This window comes from Camelus bactrianus, chromosome 21 (genome assembly GCF_048773025.1).
Source record: "Camelus bactrianus isolate YW-2024 breed Bactrian camel chromosome 21, ASM4877302v1, whole genome shotgun sequence".
Classification (NCBI taxonomy): Eukaryota; Metazoa; Chordata; class Mammalia; order Artiodactyla; family Camelidae; genus Camelus; species Camelus bactrianus.
The window spans coordinates 1,051,205-1,073,151 of NC_133559.1; the positions used below are offsets into that span (position 1 = coordinate 1,051,205).

The window sequence follows — 21,947 nt, forward strand, 5'->3', positions numbered from 1 at the left end:
GGCCCGCCCCTGGGCGGATCTTGCTTCCTTGAGGCCCTGACCCCGACCCGCCGCCTGGCTCCGCCCCCAGAGAGCTGGCCACCCCCGCGAGGCCCCGCCCCCGGCTCTGGGTGGACCTCTGGCCTCCTCGACTCCTCCTTCGGCCCTGCGGCTTTGTCCCCAGGCCCGGCTCAGACTCGGCGACCCACTGCGTCCCGCCACCCGCGGCACCGCGTCTGGGCCTCTCTGGACCCGACCCCCGGCGCCAGCTCCGCAGTCAAGCCCGACCTCACCTGGTTGGCCCCTAGACACCGAGGCCCCGCCCAGACCACGCCCCAACACCAGGCTCCGTCCCCGCTGCCCGGGACTCTGACACTCCACTCTGTAACTCCGCCCCCAGGGCCTCAGTCTCGCCCAGAACCCCCGGGCTGTGACCTCCCCGTTCCGCCGACGGATGGGGACAGGGAGGGCCAGATGAGGAGGTCCGAGGCCTTGACGCCCCACATTGTCTTGGATCAGATTTGGGGTGTGGAGCCGGCTCTGGCGGAGGAAGCAGCATCCCCGGGGTTCGCCACCTCTGGTGGCCCCCAGAGGATAGCAAGGGACCGCGGGTCTCCTCCCCTGGGCTCAGATCTGGCTAGAAATCTCGGAGGGCGCGGAAGCCAGCGGCCCTGACTGCTCCCGCCACAACAGCCCCTCAGGCTTTGACCCTCTGGGCCTCTTCTCCCCAGGCCGTGCCTCTCCAGGGCGCCCCTGCTGGCCGCCCAGGAAGGAGGCCCTTCTGCGGACTGAGCGAACCCCCCACGCCCCTCCCTGATGGGAACAGTCAGAAGGGAGCGAGGTTCCCAGAGGGTCAGAACTGCCTGTTCCAGCCGTGGAAATGAAGACCTACCCTTCTGTCCTTTGGGACGTGTTCAGGGGATCCTAGGGGTCCACCACTTTCCAGGGAGGCTCAAGGTCACACAGCATTAGAATTGGCCCTGGGAGCCCAACTGTGTTCTTTTAATATTCTTGGCCTGCATTTGGTCCCTGCCCCCATCCCCTACACTCACAAGAAATAGGAAGTTAGCAGAGCCCAGGGGCTAGTGGGAAGACATTTGCAGAGAGGACGCCTGGACGAGTGTCCAGGAGGCTGGGCCCACCCCACTGAGGACAGATAATCACCACAGCTGTTACATGTGGAGGCTGACTGGGTGCTGAGCACACTCTGCGGTAAGACCCTCCCCCTCCTTTCTGACTCCTGTGATCTTTGCCCCTGCCCCATGGAAGAGGAGAGGGGTTGCCCTCAGAGACTGGGCACTCTCCCCTGCCCTGCTGCTGCTCTCAGGAGGGCCGGAGACGAGCGGGCAGGGCAGGAGGCTGAGGGCTGCCCCTGGACAGACAAGAACACTCAGGCTGGGAGGCCAGGAGACCTACTCCCTGCCCAGGGCCAATGGGTGCAGCCTTCCTACAGCTGCCTGGCGCTATACCCCTTCTCTGGGGAGCAGGGCCCATGGCTGGCTGGTTCGCTCAGCCCAGGGCTCTCACAATATCTGTCAACTGGACAAGGGACCCTGCCTGTCTGGGTTTCCCACTGGGCCTGCTGTCTTCCCAAAGAGGGGCCTCTTCACAGGATGAGGATCTGGCAGTCAGGCCCTCAGGGGGATTCCTGGAGGCGGTGCCATGGGCTGGACCTGTGCTGGGTTTGAGGCTCCATGCACAGCAAGTGGCACCCAGGTTGGTGCTGCTGGAGTGGCTGGGGATCTGTGTTGAGGAGGGATCCAAGGGTCAGCAGGATCGATTAGTGATGTCTGTCTAGGGTGCAGGAGGAGAAGGCTGGCATCACTTTGGTCACTTTAGGCTCCGAGGGGAGAGACACACCCAAGTTGTCCAGGGACTTAGGGGCAGAGGCAGGTCAGAAACAGAGCCTGCTGACCGGGACCCATGACATCATTCTCAGAGCTCGGTGAATAATGAAAAGGTGGGGCCCCTTTTCCCAAAATTAAGAATTTCAGGGCAGGGACAGGAGAGCATTAAACCAAGGGTGGGGCTCCATGCACGATCACGGGCCCAAGAAACGCTACGACAGCCCTGGTCCAGGCCTGAGCTGTTTCTGGAGCACTTTGCTTCCATGCTTTGCTCCCTCTGTCTGCCCTGCAAGGAGCTGCTGTTACCTCCAGGTACAGGTGAGGGAACTGCAGCTTGCTTGTGATGGCTGGCCTGGCCATGTCACAGGTCCTCTCACACAAGCCCCTATACCCTCAGGGGAAGCCTGCTAATAATGACAATGAACTGAGGAAACAGGAGCAAGAAATTCTGTGGAAGGGAAGGCCTGGTTCAGCCCAGAGCAGGAATGACCACCTTTGGAGAAGTCAAGGAAGTCAAGGAAGAAGACTGGAAGTCAAGGAAGGCTGACTGGAGGAGGTGACAAGTGAGAGGGGTTTTGTAGGAGCCCCTGATCAGATGGGAGAGGAGGAGCAGGGTGTGGGGTTGCTGACGCTGTCCCACTCGGACACCTGTATCCTCCACGGGCTGCCCCTGTGTGTCCGCGAGGAGTGCCGAGATTCACATCCAAGTGTCACTAGTAGAGAGAACAGAATTGCACTCAATCCGTGTTGGGGGCTGTCAGGCCCACCAAGAAGCTGGGCTGCCCTGACCACAGCCTAGTTATTTCCTGCTTTGCTGGATTTCAAGGCATAATAGCAGGCTCCCTGGAGGCCCCCAGGGAGGTGCCAGGGTTGTCCAGGCCCAGGAAAGCTTGCTGGGGACGGCTCTGGGTGCCCACTTGGGGGCGATGTCATCATCACCATCACCAGCATTTTTTCAGCCCTTTTTGTGGGCTGGTTCACAGTGTCTCAGGATGTCCCTGTGCAACTCTGCAGTGGTTATGATGTCACAGTCACCCAGGCAGAAGGCGGCAGAGCTGGATGGAGGACACAGCTTCCAAGGCTGCAGTGGTGGTGATGAAGACAGTGAGCCTCAGAGTGGTCCTACAGCGCCTCCATGGTTGAGCTTCCTGTGATCCTGGGCAGTCAGCCCTGGCCTGGGCGCCGGGCGAACTGGGTTCAAATCTTGCCTCTGCCATTTTGGAGGGTGTGACCCTGAGTAAGTTCTTTGGTTTCCTCACCTGTAGGTGGGGGTAGGGGACACAACCCCTCAGGGCTCCTCCAGCCTTGATGCCTCTGGTTCTAGGCTCGTGTCTGGTCCCTCTCTGCCCTCCGACCTGTAGGCTGGCAGCCTGTGGGCCTGGCTCTGTGCTGACCCATCCCAGGAGGGCTGCCCAGGCCCATGCAGTGGCTGCGGGTGGGGAGGGGGCTAATTGTGGCTCTGCACTGGTTGTTAGGCTCTGCCCAAGGGAGCCATGGAATATTCTAGAAACTCAAGCAGGATATTGAAGAATGAAGAGAATACTCGAGAAAGAGTGGTGAGAGGAGGGCGTTCTTGGCTGAGAGAAGAGCAGATGTGAAGGCTGGGAGGGCTGAGAGGTGGGTCCCCGAATGCTTGGGGCTGGGGCAGACTCTGGAGGAGCCTGTCCTGAGCCCAGGCCAGGTGAGGAGCCGCTGACTGCCAGGCTGCACCATGCTTTCTGCTTCACTGTCCCCAGCAGTGTCCTTGGCTTCACCTCCTTACAGCTCTGAGACGCCTGTGGGACGCTGTCATCACCCCCAGTCCTGCTCCGAGCCTCCCTCACCATCACCCTGACCACTGCTGGTCGCCCACATCCACTCCCGGCCCTGTTGCAGGCTAAAGCCAGTGGGACCTTCCACAGAGCAACTATGATAATCTCAGGCCCTGCCCTCCCCTTACCTTCTTCTGAACCTCCTTGTCCGTGGGTCCAGGTATCCTGTGGCCACAGGGCCTTTGCATAAGCTGTTCCAGCTGCCAGCTGCTCCCCTTCCTCCCAGTGCCTGGCTCACTCACCCGTCCTCAGGGAAGCCACATTAGGCCTCTCCTCTCTGGCCCAGGTGCCTCGTCTACGGCCCTCAGCACTCTGTTACCTTACACTAGTAGTGACAGGAGTGACATCATGGACGGTTCCTCTGTGTCAGGCCCCGTGCTGAGCCCTCACGTAGGTCAACACACTGTCCACTCATGAGGGCTCTCTAAAGAAGGGACTGTTGGATTCCCATTTGCCAAACAAGGAAACTGGGGCTCAGAGAAGCGAGTCACTCCCCCAAGGCCACACAGCCGGTGAGCAGCAGAGCCCTAGGAAACGCACACCTGCTGCTCCAGAATGGACCCTGGTGGCTGTGCTGGGGGGGAGGGGCCCAGGCCTTGCTCCCCCCACTGCCGGTCAGCCCAGGGCCCTGGAGCCTCCGGGCAGCAGTGCCAGGGGCCCATGCCGACGCTTGTCAGCACCAGCTCTGTGAAGGGTTTAATTAACTTCCTGTTTCAATGGGGTTTTAATGAGTTTTAAGCACCACGTGACTCCATAAGGAGGTCAAACAGCAGCAAAGATGTCAAAATAAATTAAGAGAGGAATCGGAGGCAGCCTGTGGGTGGAGCGGGGTTAGCCAGGCGATACGGTGACAACTAGCGGCTGCCTGGGCCCCCGGTGGGCGGGCTGCTGCCCGGGTAGCCCCCGCGGCGGCTGGGGCTGGCTCTGGCCTTGGAGATGGGGCTCCTGCAACTGGGGACCTTGTCTGATCTCTACCAGCCATCCCTCAGACGTCTGGGGGAAGCAGAGGGAGTGAGAGGACAAGCTTGTTCTCCTCCCTGCTCAGTGGTCCTCTCTGAAACCAGCAACTCTAACAAGCTGCACCCTCTGAGACCCCGGGACACAGAGGCTCTTGCCCGGAGACTGTCCTCAGTGTGAGCACTGTGCATGCGGCTGCCCAGGTGTGGTCTGCTTACCAGCCGGACACAGACAGGAAGAACTATCTAGACATTTCCCAGTGATGAGAGTGGGGGTCAGGTGGGTTACATCAGCAGACAGGACGCTATCTGCACTTTCTCGTCCTCTCCTTCCTTCCTCCTCTCCCCCTGCTCCCTCCCCTCCCCCTCCTCTCCTTCCCACAAACTTGGTTTGGGCTCCCACCATACCATGAAGGTATAACCGACCGGGAACAGCACACAGGATGCATCACTCAGAGTCCAGTAACGGGACAGTAGGATTAAGGAGTGGGCCGTGGGGCACATCAGAAGGTCAAACGTGCTGTAACTAAGCAGGCTGGGTATGGGGCGCTCTGGGTGCAGCTGCCATCTCAGCAGTGGGTTAGGGGGGCCGCAGACAGGAGGTACCACTTGAACAAAGACCTGAGGAGGGGAGGGAGGGAGGCAAGTGGACGGCGGGGGTCAAGGGTCTGGGCTGAGCCAGTGAGAGCCAGCCCGGGTCAATGGGCCACAGACTTACACTGGGAGGGAGCTCCGAGTGTCAGGGCTGCAAGGGTTTTTGGTGATTGTTGTGCCCATTTAATAGGTGGGAAAACCGAGGCCAGAAGGGATAGTGATGAGCGTGTGTCTCTTGCCCCAGCCCAGAGCTCTGCTGTCCCTTGGTGCTCACCGAGCCGGCTGAATGCACCGTGCTCCTGCCTGGGGCCCCAGAAATGGTCCTGGGGCCTCTCGGCGGCTGAGATGGAGGTGCGGCTTGTTCAGGGCCTGGAGAGCCCCATCTGCCTTCTCTCGCTGCCTGGCGTTCCAGGGAGGAGGCCTTGGCCTCGAGCTGCAGCCCACAGGGCCGTGCCAGCCAGTTAGTGAGGCAGACGTTGCCGTGTGGGAAGGGGCTGTGACCCTGGGCACCCAGGCGCAGGCGGGCGGAAAGGAGCAACGCCCTGAAGCTTGTCATGGCTGCTCTGGGGCTGCCATCCTACAGGCACAGCAGCAGGACCTGGGGCCACTGCCCCCCGCTGGACGGGTGGAGAAACGGGGTCTGCGGGTGTGTGGCTTCAGGGTCGGACCTCCAGAGCCCACCTGCAGGTGGCATGGGCAGGCCCCATGGCGTCCAAGTCCTGTCCTCGACCATGGGAGGTGCTTCAAGAAGCCCTGACACTGGCCGCTGGTGGCCCTTTGCTCCTCTGAGACTCTCTGGGGGTGCTTTAGATGCGGATTCTTCCGCCTGTGTGGGAGTGGCCATCTGCACGCTCTCCCTGGGAGGCTGGGTTCTCTGAGGCAGGTGTCTGCGGCCTGGAAGCCCAGGGAAGCCTGCTGTAATATGGTCCTCCAGTCGTCCTGGGCGGATGTGCCCCCGGCCGCGCGGCAAGCCTCCCTGCGGCGGGGCCTGGGGGACGCAGCCGCCCGCCTGCCGCTCAGCACCAGCTGCTCCCTCCCGCCGCCCCCCGTCGAGGCAGACCCCCATGTGCCCCCCAGCCTGGCCCCTCCGCCTGCTCCCAGGCACTGTCTTCTCTCTCAGCCCGTCTCCAGGTGGTGGGGCCGAGGGTCGTGGGGGTGTCTCTGAGACCTGGTAGGGGACGCAGTTGTATACGCAGCCATTTATGTGGCCTTGCTGCTGACACAGCTGCCGTGGGGCAGCTGGGGGTGCCCTGCAGTCTGGGGTGAGGGGCACTCTGGCTTCCTAGATGGGGCGAGCTAGGTCCTCAGGCCCAGGCAGAGTGGTCCTGCTCGAGGACATGGGGTGGGGAGGTCCTTCTCAGCTTCCTCAGGTCCTCAGGGAGCTGTGGTCCCTACACGGGGTCTGTGCCCACCCAGACCCTCTCCTGCCCTGTCTGGCCCACTCCCATGGCTCATATGGGGCCTTTCCGGACGCCCACCCTGGGACCCCTCGAGGGCCAGGTCCCCTAGATGTGCCCCGAGTCACTCATGTGGCTTTGTGTATGAGAGGCGCGGAGGGGTGCACACGCGTGTACAGTGAGCATGTGTCTCTGGGCCTGTTGGAAGAGTCTGGGGTTTGTGGGTGGGGCTTGGAGGCCAAGGGGGAGCCGTCGGGGCCTGTGCCAGCGAATGCTGCCACCTGCTGGCCAGGCTGGTGCGGCCCACACCATGGGTCTCGCAGCCTCAGTGGGGACTCAGGGCCCAGGTGGGGTGGGTTTGCTCACATTTGCCCTGGGAACATCTTTGTCCCCGACGTCTCTAGCCTCAGACCCCGAAGTGAGGTGACGGCACAGAGTGCCCGGCCGCCCCAGTGTCTGATTCGCAGTCAGGAACTGCACTCTCCAGTGTTTCCAGGGACAAGGATGCTGGTCCCCGGCAGCCCAAGGTGTGGTGAGCTGAGCGGGGCCTCTGGTGCTGTGGACCCAGCTGACCCCACGGTGTCCACCACCAAGGCCCCAGATGGCCTTTCTCAACTCGGCTCGGACTCCATCCACCCCAACCCCATTCCCCAGCCCGTGCCTCCTTGGAAGCCACCGGCTTGCTCCCCAGTGCACTGTAGGTATGCAAATGCCAGGTGCAGCGGGGCAGCCCACCTGGGCGGGGACATCGCTGGGACAGGCTGTGACTGACTGAGAGGCTCTGGGGAGGCCGTTCCTGGTGGAGGGAACTGCACGGGCAAGGGCTTGGCAGGAAGAGCGAGAGCGAGCGGGCAGGGCGGGGCTGCGGCTTGGTGTCACGGTGGCACACGTGGGACCCTCTCCCTGTGGAAGGGCTTGGCGAAGCTCCCCCCCACCCCCAGCACGTGTGGTCAGGGACCTGCTCGCAATGAGAGCCCCCTCGTGCCTGGGGAGCTGTCAGGGGCGGGGCAGGGCTGGGATTGGTACCTAGCCCGGGACAGCCCCTTCTGCTGCTTGTCCAGGACCCTGGGGTCTTCGAAGGGGTCTTCAGGGCACACCGCGCCCCAGGGGCCTGAGCCCTCCTGCTGCCTCTGCTGCCCGCCGAGTCTCCCCGCGAGCTGTCTAGTAGCTACTCCCGCCACTCCGTCCACGGCTCTGCTCTAGAGGGCCCCACCCAGGGCCGTGGCATCGTCCCTCTGTTGACCAACCTGGGGGGCTGGTGGGACCGCTTCCTGCAGAGGGCAGCTCTGCAGGGCAGGTGGCTCAGGTGGGGCAGGCAGGGTGGGGCTGGTGGAGGACAGACGCCACAGCAGGAGGCTCCCTGTGAAAATCGTGTGCACACACTGACAGCGTGAGGTCACTGCGATTTTATGTCAACCCCAGAGTCCCTCAGCTTTTATTTATCAGCGCTAAGGAGGCTCTCTGAGTGGCACACACACCTTCTAGAAAGGCAGTTTGGGCCTGGTTTGGTCTCTTTTAAAATATCAAAATAGAAACTTTTGACATACGCATTGCACCCAAGGTAGAAGTGAAAAAACAGAACCAAACGAACCACGAACCTCAGAGATACCTAAGAACAGAGGAAGCCTCCCCACCCTCCTGCCCCGTGAAGACACGGTTCTCAGTAAGGATGTGCGGACTGACCCCTCGGTCCCGTCAGTGCATGAGACGCCCCCTGACTGGGGCAGCGCCACAGCCCGGCCTGAGGGTCCCCTCCGGCTGCTCCAGGAGCCAGCGGAGGACTTCTTGGCCTCTGGTGCCTGTGGGCCACACGCACATTCCCTCTGGCCCCTGGGCCCGACCCCATCCCCCAGGGAAAACAAATCAAAGAAGCCTGTATTCACATTACAACACGAAAATAGCACCAGAAACTTCAGAGTAAAATTGCTGATACGTGCAGCAGAGAGCTCCGTGCAGGAGGCAGGCTCTGGAGAGGGCAACTGTGGAGGCTGGGGGGAGGACCGGCCGGAGTGGGCCGGGTCCCCAGGGGTCAGGGTGCCTGCTTCCCCATCGGCAGCGCGGATAAAAGCTGACATGGGCCTGTGGTCAGAGAAGGCCTGCTGTGCTCTGTCGGGGGGCAGGGCAGGGGGAGGGGGCAGGTGGCTCGCAAACGGCTCTTCTGCCCCCGCCCCGTCTGATGTCTAGCATCACTTTAGAATTCCAGCAACAGCAGCAATGAGACTAAGAGGAGGCTTGCCGTCATCTGACCTGCGGCTGCCTCGACTGACTTCCCCGCTGGACGATATGGGTGGGAGCACCCTGTGCAAACCTTCACCACAAGGGGTTCTGTGGCATACCAGGCCCCGGAAATGGGGCACATGGGGCAAGGTGGGGTGAGTTGCTCTCTAAGTTCTGGATATTGAGAAAATAGCTGTGTGGTCTCAAAGAGGCTGCAGCTGGCCCGCCCCTCACCCTTGCCTTCCAGATAGAAAGGTATTGCTCTCCATCCCAGGCCCAGCTCAAGCATGTGTCTCAGCTCTCACGCAAAGTCTGAGCATTTGAACTATAAGCCAAGTGGGTTAAGATGTGGCCAGCAGGCCAACTCTCTCAGAGGACTGGAGCTCCTCACGTAGACAGGGGCCCATGCACTGGGTGTGTTCCCAGCCCCACTCCCAGGCACTCACTGGCTCCTGTAAATTACTCAGGAGGGTCCTTTTTTAAAGGGATCTTGAAGCTGGTTAGTCTCTGCCCGAAGAGTTGGCTGAGGAGGTGGCTCTGGGACTCTGCTGTCCGGCAGGCCCGGGGGTGGGGGGGTTCAGTGCCGTGGACAGCCCCGCCCATCCTGGGGGGCCTGTGCAGGGGTCTCCCTTGGGGTACGGCCTTGCCCAACCCCTCCTTGACACGTCTGGTATCCCCATGGGTGTGGCTGGGCTCCCCCTTCCGCAGCTCTGAGGGCTGGGGGGGCACTGTGCTGTTCTGGCTACAGGGCCTGGGCTTGGCGGGAAGCACACGGCTGGGAGTTGCCTGCTTTCGAGGTGCCCGGTAGGGTCTGTCAGGGACAGAGGGGCCCCTCCCCAGGCTCCCCACACCTTCACCCCTGGTTGGCCCTGGGGCCCGGCCCTTTCTCTTCTTTTCACTACTGTCCCTACCCTCCCTGGGGCCCAGGCTCCCTCGTGGCCCCTGCTCACCAGCTTCCCTTGGTCCCTTGGGGTAGCCTTTGGTTGGGGCTCGAGGTGTGGGCTTGTCCGGGGCGGGGCCCTGGCCTGGGCAGCTGGGCTTGGCAGGGGTGGTGGCTGTCTCGCTTTGGAGCTGCCCACTGGCTGGCTGGGGCTGGCTGCCACCTGCTGTCTTGGTGCCCTGCTGGGGGCCTCCAGCACCTTGGGAGCTGGGGCCCGGCTTGGCTTTGAGGGTGGTGGGTTTTGGCCTGTCCTCAGTGCCACGGGCTAGCTCTCCGTGTGTTGGACTGGCCGCCGCCTTCTTTGGTTGTGCTGGGAACCTGGGTGCTTTGCTAGGGGTGGACGAAGCTGACCTGTCCTTTGATGAGCTCCGGCAGCCCCCAGGCTTGGTGGCACTACCTTTGTGGGAGGGGCCTCCCGTGGCCCCCGAAGGTGCCACGTGACATGTGGACACCTGCTTCTCCTTCCAGAGCAGGGAGGAGGCCTCTGGGCGATGGTTAGGGGCACATTTGCCAGGGGCGCTCGGGGTCCTGCGTTTCCCTGAGAATGGGCCAGCAGCCCTCTTTTCCCCTACATCTTGGCCTCTGGCCCCCGGCTGGGGCAGAGAGCCCTCTGACGGGGCAGCCTCCTGGAGGAGAGGCTCTGGGCTGCCAGGGGAAGCCTCGTCCCCGGAGCTCTCCAGGGCCTGGTCCAGCTTGTGGCCATCTTTGCCATCAGGTGAGGCTGCTGGGAAAGGAGACAGGGATGGGGGCAGGAGCTCCTGGAGGTCAGAGGACAGATCACTGCCCCTGACCGGATGGCCCACAGGGTCTATGGGCCTCTCTGGGGTCCTGGGCTGCCCTTCCATGGTGCTGGGAGCTGCCTCTCGGCAGGGCTGGAGCAGGGCTGGGAGGGACCCCTCGCTCAGGGTGGGGCTGCTGCTCCGGGACAAAGGCCGGTCCACACTGGACCTAGGGGGGCTGCTGGGCGGGGCCACCCTGCGCCGTTTGCTGGGCAGGGAGCCCTCATGGGCGGGGGCCTTCTGCCCGAGGGCTCTGGGCCTCCGCACGCCACGGAACGTGAAGGGCTGCTGCCCCCTCCTCCGGTGTTTGTCCATGTGCCGGTCGAACTGCTCCTTTTTGGCGAAGGTGTAGTTGCAGGAGCTGCAGACGAAGGACCTCCTGCTGATGTGTGTGACGTTGGCGCAGAGCTCGCAGGCGTACAGTGGCGTGTGCTGCAGCTCCAGCTCCCCGCGCAGCCCGTGCTCGCCGCCCAGGTGCGCGCGCAGCTCCCGGTGCTCCCGGTAGACCCGCGGACACTGCGGGCACAGGTAGACGCGCTGTGGGCTGTGCACCGCCAGGTGGCGCTGCAGCTTGAACGGCTTGGGGAACCGCTTCCCGCAGTGGTGGCAATCGCGGGCTGGGTCCTTGCAGTCCTGGTGTACGGGGGCCGCCGGGAGGAGGGGCTCGCCGCTGGAACGGGCTTCGGGGGATGAGCCGCCGGGCGGGGCGGGGGTCGCGCAGGCTGACGGACTGCCCTGGGCTGAGGCACCGTCTGGGTCTGGGTCTGGGTCTGGGTCTGAGCTGTTGCTGCGGGCCTTGGGTCTCGGCCTCTCCCTCGGGAATTCTTTCCCAGCTCCGGAGTCTTGTCCCAAGGCGTCTGCAGGGCCCCTGCCTGCCTTGCCGACAGAACGCTTGCCCCTGTGGGGTTTGGACGCCTGCCCCACCACACCACTCAGGAAGTGCATGACCGCGCCGTCCCCCTCCCAGCCTCCAGGCAGGTCCCCCAGGGTCCTCCGCGTCTGCCCCTTGCGGGCAAACCGCACAGCATGCTCCCGCAGGTGCTCGTTGTACATCCACACATCAGCCACCTCCCGGAGGCACATGCCGCAGGCCCACGGCCCCACCTTGCTCTGCACATGCTTCTCCTGCAGGTGCTCCCGCAGCAGCTCGCGTGAGCCGAACCTGCGCTCCACGCACATGTAGCAGGTTGGGGGCGGCGAGGGGCTGTGGGCCAGCCTGTGCAGGTCCAGCTCGCCTAGGCCGCGAAAGCTCTGGAAGCACACCCTGCACTTGTAGGACGCCCTCCGGGCCTTGGCCAGCCGGCCTCTGCCTGGGGCCTTTCTTGCCCTGGCTGCCTCCACTGTCCTGCTCCGTGGGCCCTGGGAACCGGCCATGGCTGTGAAGCCCAAGCAGCTCACGCTGGAGAGACCCTCAGGGAGGCACAGGGCCTGCACCTCCAGCTTGGCGCCAAGCGTCTCCAGACCCACGGCGCTCCCCGGGACCCCACAGTCGTAGAGCTCCTGCTCCAGGTCGGGGGGCTCCGGGCTCACGTCTCCCAGAGGAGAGGTGGCATTGTCGGCGGGGGCCTGCAGCTCCAGGCCTCGCCAAGCCGGCGGGACCATGTGCAGCTCAGGGATGTTTTCTGATGGGTGGTCCTCAGTGTGGCGGGGGTCTGCCTCCAGGTCAGGCTCCAGGGCCAACAGGCTGGGGCTCGGGGCCCAGGGGTCGATGCCAGGCACCTTGCTGCTGAGGAAGCCTTCCAGGAGGAAGGACTCCGGCAGACCTGCGGCCGCACCCCCCCACGGGTCCTCGTGGGACAGGCAGGGCGAGCCTGAGTCGCTGAGGTCTGTGGGCAGGCGGGCGGGGCTCAGGGCGGCGCTGTCCCCTGCCTGGCCGCTGGGCTCTGGCCGCAGTGGGGACGTGGGCTTTTTACAGCGCTTCCCGTAGACACGGGGGTTCTTCTTCCGAGTCAAGCGGTCACCTGGGGGGAAGAGCTGGGAAAAGGAGGCCTCATCATCAAACAAGCTCAAAGGGTCCCCGAGGTCTGGGCTGGGGGCTCCGGGAATGGCGCTCTGCTGCTCCTGGACCCCGTCTCCTGGGCCGTGCCGGGGAACCTGGGGGCGACTGCCGCCACCTGCCTCGGAACCACAAGCCCCAGGAGCACCTGGGGGGCCGCAGGGGGGCTCGCGTCCATCCCAGGCACCTCGCCCCGACCCGCTCTCAGCCACTCTGCCGTCGCCTGCGGGCTTTCCCCTAGCCGCCCCGGGCGGCTCCTTGCAGACACCCGACGTCCTGGTCTCTCTGGGCCCCCGGCACCCCCTTGCCAGGGCTGCCTTCCGCCCCCCTGGCTCTTCCCCCGGAGGCGCCTCCTCCACTACCCGATCCCCGGGTGGCTTCTTCGCGGATGTCTCCTCTGGGTCCGTGGCCAGGGGAGGTGGCTGTGTGGCCTGGGTCTCCCGCTCTGCCTCTGGCGAGAGGTGGTGGCTCGGGGGAGCGGGGCAGCTGGCAGTGGTGGGTGACGGATTCCAGTTGCTTCTATCTGAAACCCCATCAGGAGGGACCTGGGGACCGCTCTCCTCCCGGAACCTTCTCGCTCGCGGCTTCCGCACTTTCTTGTTGACTTTCCCCTCTGACTTGCTGGGGAAGTCTGCGGGGGGTCTGCCCCGCCTCTGGCCCCTTCCTTTCTCTGCCCATTTGGGACGAGGCTCATTCCTCTCCAGCTGGTCCCGTTTCCTGGGCTCTGCAGGCCTCACGTCCACCCCTGGCTTGACCAGGCCTGGGGGGTGTGGTTCCCAGCCTGGGGGACAGCCTGGTCCTCCCAGGACGCTGAGCCCCTTCCTAAGCCTCTCTGACATCTCGGAACCCAGGGCGTCTTCGGCGCCCCGGACGGGAGGCGGCCCCGCGGCGAGGCTTGGGCCCTCCAGCGAGTGCCTTGTCTTCTCCTTCCCGGGTGCCCTGCGGCTCTTCTTCCCGGGGGGGTGGCATGTCTGGGCTGTGGGCTTCCCAGGCTTGGGGGCAGGTGTGGCCTGTGGGCTTGGCTGGGAGGCAGCATCCCGGTGCAGTCCGTGCTTCCGGGCTCGGTGGCGGCTCAGGCCCGGCCCAGAGCGGAAGGAGGCCAAGCAAACCTCACAGGTCACAGGCCTCCCACTGGGGGCTCTGTCCCTCCAGTGGCCGTTCTCAGTGAACGCAGGCTTTTTTCTAAACCTGTGAGGTGTCTGTCTGGGGTCCTGGGGACTGAGGGGATCCCCTTGGGGTCTCTGGCGGAGGAGGTTTCTGACGTTTTGGGGGGAGTTGGGTCTGGAGTTGCTGGCTGTGCTGCTCAGGGACGTGGCTCTGCCTGGGAAGAACTCTGGGGAAGGGCAGGTGACCGTCAGGCCGCTGGCGCCTGCTCGCGATGCCTTTGCGATGCCAGGGTGCATGGCCCCAGGTGTTTCCAGGCCTTCTTGTCCCTGGCAGCTGGCCTCTGCCTCGTCTTCCCAGCAGGTGTGGAGGTCTGGCCCTGCAGTCCCCAGTGTGGAAGGGTCAGCGGGCACAGCGGTGACACCCTGGCCCTCCCTGTTGCCTGGGGGTTCGGAGGACGGGCCCTTGGGGCGGGTGTGGGCCGAGGCTCCCCTGCAGTGGGGGTCTGGCCACTCGGCCCTGGGGCCTCTGTCTGCCCCCAGGCCACCGGTGGTGGGAGTGCCAGGCAGGGCAGAGGCCTTGATGGTGGCTACTGTGCAGATGGTCCTTGCTGGGCGGGGAGGGGTGGCGCAGGCAGGAAACTGCCGTGCCCTTTCTTTTCTGGAACTTTCTGGGGCTCCTGACATGCGACCTCCGGGGTGGTCCCCTTCATGGGTGGGACTGAGGACATGGACGGAGCTGGGCTGGCCCTTGGGAGGGTCTTCCAGGGGGCTGCAGTCCCCCAGGAGAGGGTGGCAAGTCTGGCTTTCCTTGGGGCCACAGGGGCTTGTCCTCAAAGATGGGGGCACTGCCAGGGGCGCCCCAGCCTCTGTGGGGTCTGGGGTGCAGTCGGCCCTTTGTGGAGGTGCCCAGGCAGGAGAATGGGCTGGCAGAAGCTGCGGGCTGGTAGGGTCCCCACAGGATGGAGACTCTGGGGGCGGCCCCCTTAGCTCACCTGAAGGTGCAGCAGGAGGGTCTTCCCGGGGCAGGGGCTGGAGGCTGCAGGGACCGAGGGTGGCTGCAGAAGTAGGCAAGGAGGAGCAGCTGGCCAGGGCCCTGATCGGGGGTGCTGGGCTCTCCCCAGCAAAAGGCAGATGTTCCTTAAGGCCTGGGCCAGCTGCTTCCTCTGGAGTCTGGTCCTCAGGCCCATTTCGGGTGTGGGCTGCTGCCAAGGCTAGGCCTGAAGGGTCTGCCTCAGAGGAGGTGGAGCTGGGGGTGGCCCGTGTCTTGTTCCAAAGGCCTACGGCTTCCCTGCTTCCTTGGCGCTGCCCTCTCAGCTGGTCTGCAGCCCCCACCAGCCAGGCCGGTGTGGTTTCAGCATTGGCACTGGCTGTGGCAAGGTCGTCCGGCCCCCTGGGCCTCCCTTGGTCACCTGGCTGCAGTGAGCTGGCCTCGACTTGGTTCTCAGGCTTCTTGGCCTGGCCCTGTGAGCCCAGATATCCATCTCCCTCTGGCCCCAGCTGACACCCGGCCGTAGCAGGGTCAGCTGTCAGCTGCACAGCCCCTGGGAAACTCTGGGCAGGGCTGCAGGCCATTTTCCCACGGCTCACACTGTCCCCTCCCAGATCGGAGGGGCCGCCGTGCTGAGGGCTCTGGGTGTTGGCAGCGGGGGGAGCCTGTAAGCTCTGGGTGCCGTCTTCCCTCTCAGCTGCTCTGGCCACCAGGAGCTGGAGTTGATGAAGGGGGCTCGTGGCTGGGGCCGGGGGCTTCCTGCTGGGGCTGGGGTCAGGCATGCAGGCAGGACTTGTGGAGGCTCCTGCTGGCACAAAGTGCTCATTACGCTCGGGGCCAGGGCCCCCTGCCACAGGGCGGAGGAGCCTTGCTCCTTCTGACCCACCTGTGCTTGTCACAGAGTGTCCCTTGGGGGCACTGCTGTGACTGGCACCAGAAGGTGGGGTGGCACCCAGAGGCAGAACCCCGGCACCCCGAATTGCCAAGCTAGGTGTCAGATGGGCAACAGGGCTGCCAAATGCTTCCAGCTCAGGGGGACCTGGACAGGGCACATGTGCCTTGCAGGATCCCGGGGAAGGCCCTCCTCCCTGTGTGCAGGGAAGGAGCAGTGGGGGGGCTTGGCTGTGCTGTGTTCTGGTGGTCCTGTTACTCTTAGGAGGTGAAGGCTCACGGTTGGGGCTGCACTTTGCTAAACTTCCCACATCTGATGGGGGTGTGAGTGGTTCTCCAGGGTCCAGCAGACAGACTTCCAGAGGGGCCCCGATGTCCCCTTCTGCGCGGAGGAGCCCTGTCTTGGAGACCCTGGCTTTCCGCACTGGATGGAAACTGAGGCTGGCCCCATTTCCGTGGGTGCTGGGGGGCAGGGCTGCTTCTGGGTGGAAGGAGGGCCACTCCTCCTCCGGGCTCCCCAGAGTGCCCCCCGCAGCGGCCACAGCTGTCTCCTCCCCTTCTGGGTGTGGGCTCAGCTCCCCAGGACCGGTGACGTTGGCTGCGGAGAGTGCGTCCCTGCAGGGCGAGGCGGCCTGGAGGACGGGCGCAGGGCTGGCGGTGCCCCTGTGCACGCTGCCTGCCGTCTGGACTCGGGACTGCTCCCCCGGGGCCTCCTGGGCACCTTTACTTAGCAGCTGACTTTCCAGTTCAGTGACCAGCCTTTTGATCTCCAGCTCTTCCTCAGAAAGGCCTCCCGTAAAAGCGGAGCTGCACTTGGCAACCTTACCTGATAATGCAGGGAGGCTGCTGGCCACTGTCCCTTCACTGGGACACTTCTGACTGAATGCCTTTTCCCCTGAGAGGCCAGGAAAAGGGCCCAGATGGCCAGGTGGCATCGGAGACTCTTCCTCCAGCAGGGACCAGCCCTTCTCGGGCAGAAACGAGGGGTACGGTGGATCTAACTGGGGTTTCCTCAGAGGAGGGGTGGCACAGGCAGGTGGCACGTGGGTGTCCCCATTCCCAGACAGGCTGCTATAGACGGGTGGGTCAAAGCTGCCCACGGGCAGCCCCGAGAAGAGAGGCGTGGGCTCTAAGGCCAGTGGCAATTCAGCTTTGCCTAGGCCTGTGACGACGGTGTAGGGTGGGTTCCTGGGTGGCGCTGGCTCTCCAGAACTGGTGTCCACACCGTCTTGGTGGAGGCGTGCCCTGCTGGCTGGCAGACTGTCCGGGGCTGAGGGCTGGGGGCACGGGGCTTCATGGAAACAGCCAGTCAGGACTTTGAGTCCGAGGAGCAGCTCGCCGGGGGGGCTGGAGTGCGGCTGAGGCTCCTTTCTGGCAGCTGGAGCCCCTGTGGGGCCTCCGTGAGGAAGAGCAGGACCACACCTGAGGCCAGGGGGCTTCAAAACGAGGGCCGTGGTTTCGGGGTGGGCTGTGTTGGCGGCGTCAGCGACGTGCACTGGCGGTTCTCCTTGTGGGGAGGCTGGGGGGCCCTCTCCCCTGGGCTGTGGGTGCACTGGGGTTGGGGGGCAGGGACTTCCTCCCTCACAGGTGTCTGCAGAAGCTTCTCTGAGAAGTTCTGTGGTGTCAGGGGGCAACTCTTCTGAAATGTCAGGCTTCCTGGCATCTTGGGGGAAGCCCAGAGGTGGAGGGTTTTCCTCTGGGGTCTCAGCACCGGTGAGAACCTGCAGGAGACGCTGGGGGCCTCTCTCCTCAGGGCCCACTCCGTCCTCTGGGCTGTGTGACAGGCCCGGCCCAGGCCCATCCGGCTCCTCTGGGTCCAGCGAGACCCTGTCCCTCGCGGCACCCTGCCTCACGACCTTCCTGGGCTTCCGCTGCTGCCCATCCTCTCTGGGACCCGGGGTCAAGTCCCCCTCCTTCCTCTTCTCGCCCCGATGCCACCGCTGGCCGCTGGGGCGGAGCTGGCCTCTGACGCGGGGGCCGCGCAGCCTCGGGCCATCCTCCTCCTCCGACTCGGAGTCGCACTCCTGGGGGAAAGCACCCGCGGTGCCCCGTGGGGAGGACGGTGTGGCCGGGCCCTGCGGCGCCTGGGGCTCGCGAGCCCTGTTCTTCTGCTGCACAATCCTGTGGATGAGCTCCTTGCTCCATGTGCCGCCCCGAGCCCGCCGTCTCCAGGCCTCCTTGCCGCCGGGGGACAGTCGGAGGCGCTTGGAGCTCCTGGTCTCCACCAGGAGGGCCCGTCCGCCGGGGTCTGCGTGGCTCTTCGGGGCTTGGGTTCTAAGGTCCCGGGGGTGGGGTGGGGGCGGCTCAGCCCGGTCACCTGTCCTCCTAGGCCTCAGGCGGGCGGCTCTGGTGCCCTGGCCTGGCCTCCTGGAGGTGTCGGCCTTGTCCAGCTCTTTCTGGAACAACTTAAACCGCTTTCCTCTCCTCTGCTGGCTGACCAGGCCGACCCCATCTGCCTCTGTGGGCGCTGGGCCCAGGGAGCGGGTTTTGGGCCTGCCGGCCGGGTAGTCTTCATCCTCAGGGTGCAGATGCTGGGGCTCCAGGGGGGTGTCCACAGCTTGGAGCGAGGGCTTGGCTTGGCTCTCTGGCATGGCGCCCACCCTGGTCTTGGGGGGCTCCCCAGTGGTGGAGCCCCGGGGGCCGGAAGGCTCCTCGTCAGTGAAGACATCAATGAAGCTGCTGTCGATCTCAGGGTTGTCCGACTGGTACCCCAGGCCGTTGAGCGCCTCTGTGATGAGGCTGTCCAGCTTGGCCTCGTCCTCCAGGTCCAGGTCCGCGGCAGGGAGCGGGAAGGGGGCAGTGGCCAGGCTGGGCAGGAAACTCGTCCTCAGGGGGTCGTCTTTGCCATCTGGCCGGATGTCTCCGCCCAGCAGGAAGGGGGCTGTCCTGGTGTGGCTGAGTGGGCTCGGGTTCCTGCTGGCTGGTGCTTTGGGGGCAGCCTGTGCGGAGGGGACGGCTGGGGGCATGGGGAGCGCTGGGGGCTGCTGGTGGCCGTCCTTGGCTCTGGCCAGCAGCAGGCCGCAGAACTGGCGGTGCCCCAGGAATGCGGCCAGGCTGCTGTAGTTCCGGTCACACTGTCTACAGGTGAGCAGCACGTCCAGCTGGTCCAGGCTGGCACTGCTGAGGGGGAAGTGGTGGGCAGAGTAGGGGGGTGGCTCCTGGGGGAAGCTCTCCAGCCCCCTGCTGCCCACCTCGAGGACTGAGCTGGGGAACGGGGTCTCCTCCAGGCATTTGAAGGCACCTTCGGCCCCCAGCCCCTCTGTGGGGAAAGGGAAGGCCTTGACTGGCTCTGGCTGGTAGTGGATGGGGAGGGTGTGGGAGGGCTCAGGGGACGGGAAGGGGCTGCCAGTCTCCTGGGGGTGAGGAGGTGGGTGAAAGAAGGCCGAGGGTGTGAGCGGGCCGGGGAGCTGGCTCTCCTCCGAGCTGGTGTTGGCTGGGCTGCTGGACAGTGGGGACAGGGATGAGCACGTGCTGCTGCTGGCCGTGTGGGTGGCTGGTGAGGGCAGTGGGGACTCGCTGGGGGAGGCCCCCACCACTCTGGGTGGGGGAAGGCCGGGGGTGCCCCGGGGTGAGACCTGGGGCTGGGCCACCGCAAAGAGCAGGGGCTGGGCTCCAGGGTCCTTCAGGCCGTTGCAGGTGAACAGCCCAGGGGAGCTGCTGCCTTGCTGGCCTGGGCTGGTTCTCAGGACCACCAGCTTTTCCCCCGGCCCAGGCGTCTTGCCAGCAGCACCCAGGGCTCCCTGGCTGCCCCCCTGCCACTCAGGGGTGCCTGGGGGGAAGGGAAGCTGGTTCAACAACTCCATTCGATGGGGGCTAGGCCCGGTGGCCGGTAGTACCTGGGGCCAGGGCAGTGGGGGGCTCTGGGGGAGGCTGAGCCGCCGGCCTGGGCTGGGCTGGGCTTCGAAGAACACACTCCTGGCGGTGGCTGGGGGTCCCAGGGGAGGCGTGGAATAAGTGGCTGAGGCGGGGTCCCACAGCGGGGGCAGCATGGCAGCAGGAGGCCCCGAGACGGCCAGATCCGTGTCCAGAGGCCGTGGGCTGGAGCCCACCCCGCTGGCTCCTGGGCTTCCAGACACCTGTCTGGGAAAGTGCCTCTGGGGCAGAGAGTTTGGGGGCTCCCTGGGGCTCCCCAGCCCATCGTGGGCCGAAGGCGGTCTCTCAGGGAGCACATTAGTCATGCTCTCGTGCAAAGTGTCCCGGAAAGTGGCTGCATTCTCTGAGAAGGGGCTGGGGGCCAGGTGAGCAGCACCAGGTGGAGGGAGCGCACTGCTGAGGTCGCTGTGGGGGTCAAGGCCACCGGGCCTGCCCGGGTAGCAGGGCAGGGGTGGGGGAGCCGGCTGGGCAGGCAGCGGGTAGGCCGGGCCCGTGCCCACTGGCTCCTCCGGCCATGCTCCCCGAGGCTGGTGGAAGGCAAACACCAGTGCCCTCTCCGAGTACTTGGGCCCAGCGGCGTCCTCGGGGAAGGGTTTCGGGCCAGCCCCATGCAGCTCTGGGAAGGGGTGCTGGAAGGAAACCACCCTGGGGCTGCCGCCTTTGGGAAAGGGCTCCGACTCAGCTTGGGGGACCCCGAAACTAGCACCTGGGAAGCTGTTCTCAGCCAGGGGAGGCCAGGCGTCGGCCCCGCTGGCCTGGAATTCCACATAGGGGGCAGCCCGGCAGGGGCTGGCGCCGCTGCTCTGGGGGGCCCTGAGGGGCGGGGGCCCGGGGGTGGCGCTCGGTGAGGTATAGTTGGTGGAGGTAAAGCTGGAGGGGGTCTCCTGGAAGCACTTTCGGAAGTTGAGCTCCTCTGGGGCTGGTGAGGCCTCAGCCCTGGGGTGGCCCTGCCTGAGAAGGGCCCCGGTTCCAGCCTCTGGGGGCCGGGGGGTCTCTCGTTGGGGGTTCTCAGGGGTCTTCTCGGCCAGGGCGGTCTTGGGCCTTGAGCTGGTGATGCTCAGACTGCAGAGCTGCTGGGGGCTGCTGTCCGCCTGGCCTGCCCGCCGCACACGAGCCTGCACGAGGTTCTTCCCGGCTGGGGCCTGGGGGCTGCTGCCCTTCCTGGGGGTGCTCAGGGACTGGGCTCCGGGGAGTGGCGCCTTGGGCCCCACCTTCCCAGCCTGCCGCACCTGGGTCTCAGTGGGGTGCGTAGCCTGGGCCCCGCTGCCCGTGGCTTTGGTGGTCCTGTCGGCTGGGGCACCGACCTCGCTGGGGGGTTGGGCAGGGCCCCCCGTGCCACTGGCCGCTCGGCAGGGCTGCATGTCTCCAGTCATGGTGGGAGGTGGCACTCTGAGGGGCTGCTCCCCAGGCATGGCCCCTCCGTCCTGGGCGCTAGGAGGATGCTGTGGTCCGATGCGGGCCGTGGGAAGTGGACTGGGCGGCCATCCTCCCGCCTCGGGGGGCCTGGGCAAAGCCTGCTCTCATGGTCCTCGCTGGAGCCTGCAAGGGAAGGATGGAGTGAGTGGGGGCTGTGGGGCTCCGAGGCTCCCGTGGTGGCATGGCAGGCTGAGAGTGGAAGCAGCGGGCACATAACCCCCACTTTTAGGGGAGAGGGCTTGGCTCTGACGGCACCTTGAGAGATGAGAGGGGGAAAAAAGTTCCTGCCAGACCGTGAAGGGGGTTGGTGGGGGGCGGGCTGTTGGTGGGGAGGACTAGGAGGAAAAGAGAGAATGCTGTTTGGGGCCTGAGGTCTGAGAAGACCCCTGGCCACCCCCAGCAGCCCTGCTAGGCTTCCTGAGCAGGAAGGTCCCTTGTGGCAGGTGGCTCCAGACCCACAGTGGCCCCACTGTGAGGAGTGACAGGCCCCTGGTGGCCAGGGTGGAGAGCCCAGGAAGGATGGAGGGGGAGCCCAGTGGAAGGAAATAAGGGAGGTGAGACTGCACACCTGAGTCCGGTCGAGGCTCCCACCTGGTCCTTCACCTGCCCGACCCCCTGCACCTGGAATTGCACAGGACGGCTTTAGGCCCCTTGCTCTGCAGACCCCTAGCCTCTGGAATGTGCCGGCTCCTTTCCTGGGCCTCTGAGCCCGGCTCCTGTTTCAGGTCACACGACTCTGGCCTGTGCCTGTGACCCTAGCCCAGAGCACAAGCCCCATGTCTCTGCAGAAAAGCCCCCCACCCAGAACGTGCTGAGCTTCTGGAGCTTGGGGGAGACACTGGGTGAGGGGAGCCCTCGCCCCTCCCTTCTCCTGTATCCACGACCCCACTCCTAACCCCCCGCAGCTGTGGGGGTCTCAGGCACAGCTATTCTTGTCCTCAGAGCAATCCCGGAGCTAGCTGTTAGCATCGCGTATTTTCCTGGTTATCCCGAGACGGTTCAGGGAGCTCAGCCATCTGCCAAGGTCCCCAGCTCCAAAGTGGTGGCCAGGGTGGGCATGGTTCCAGTGTCAGCCAGCAGGGGGCGCCAGGTCACCCCACTGCTGCCCCCTCCTCTGCCAGCCGGACCCTTCCCCACCCCATCAGCCTGGGGGGCCC

General features: G+C 65.0%; 1 protein-coding gene across 7 annotated transcripts in view; it reads right to left on the reverse strand.

Moving 5' to 3' along the window:
* Positions 1-308: 308 nt before the first annotated feature.
* LOC123612202 (zinc finger protein 469) overlaps positions 309-21,947 on the reverse strand; it is a 240,556-nt gene continuing 218,917 nt past the window's right edge. For all 7 annotated transcript variants that reach the window (XM_074349255.1, XM_074349257.1, XM_074349252.1 and 4 more), the window contains one exon: positions 309-20,913. In XM_074349255.1, the coding sequence (XP_074205356.1) occupies positions 9,261-20,786 (11,526 nt within the window). In that variant the 5' untranslated portion in view covers positions 20,787-20,913 and the 3' untranslated portion in view covers positions 309-9,260. The remainder of the gene's footprint in view (positions 20,914-21,947) is intronic.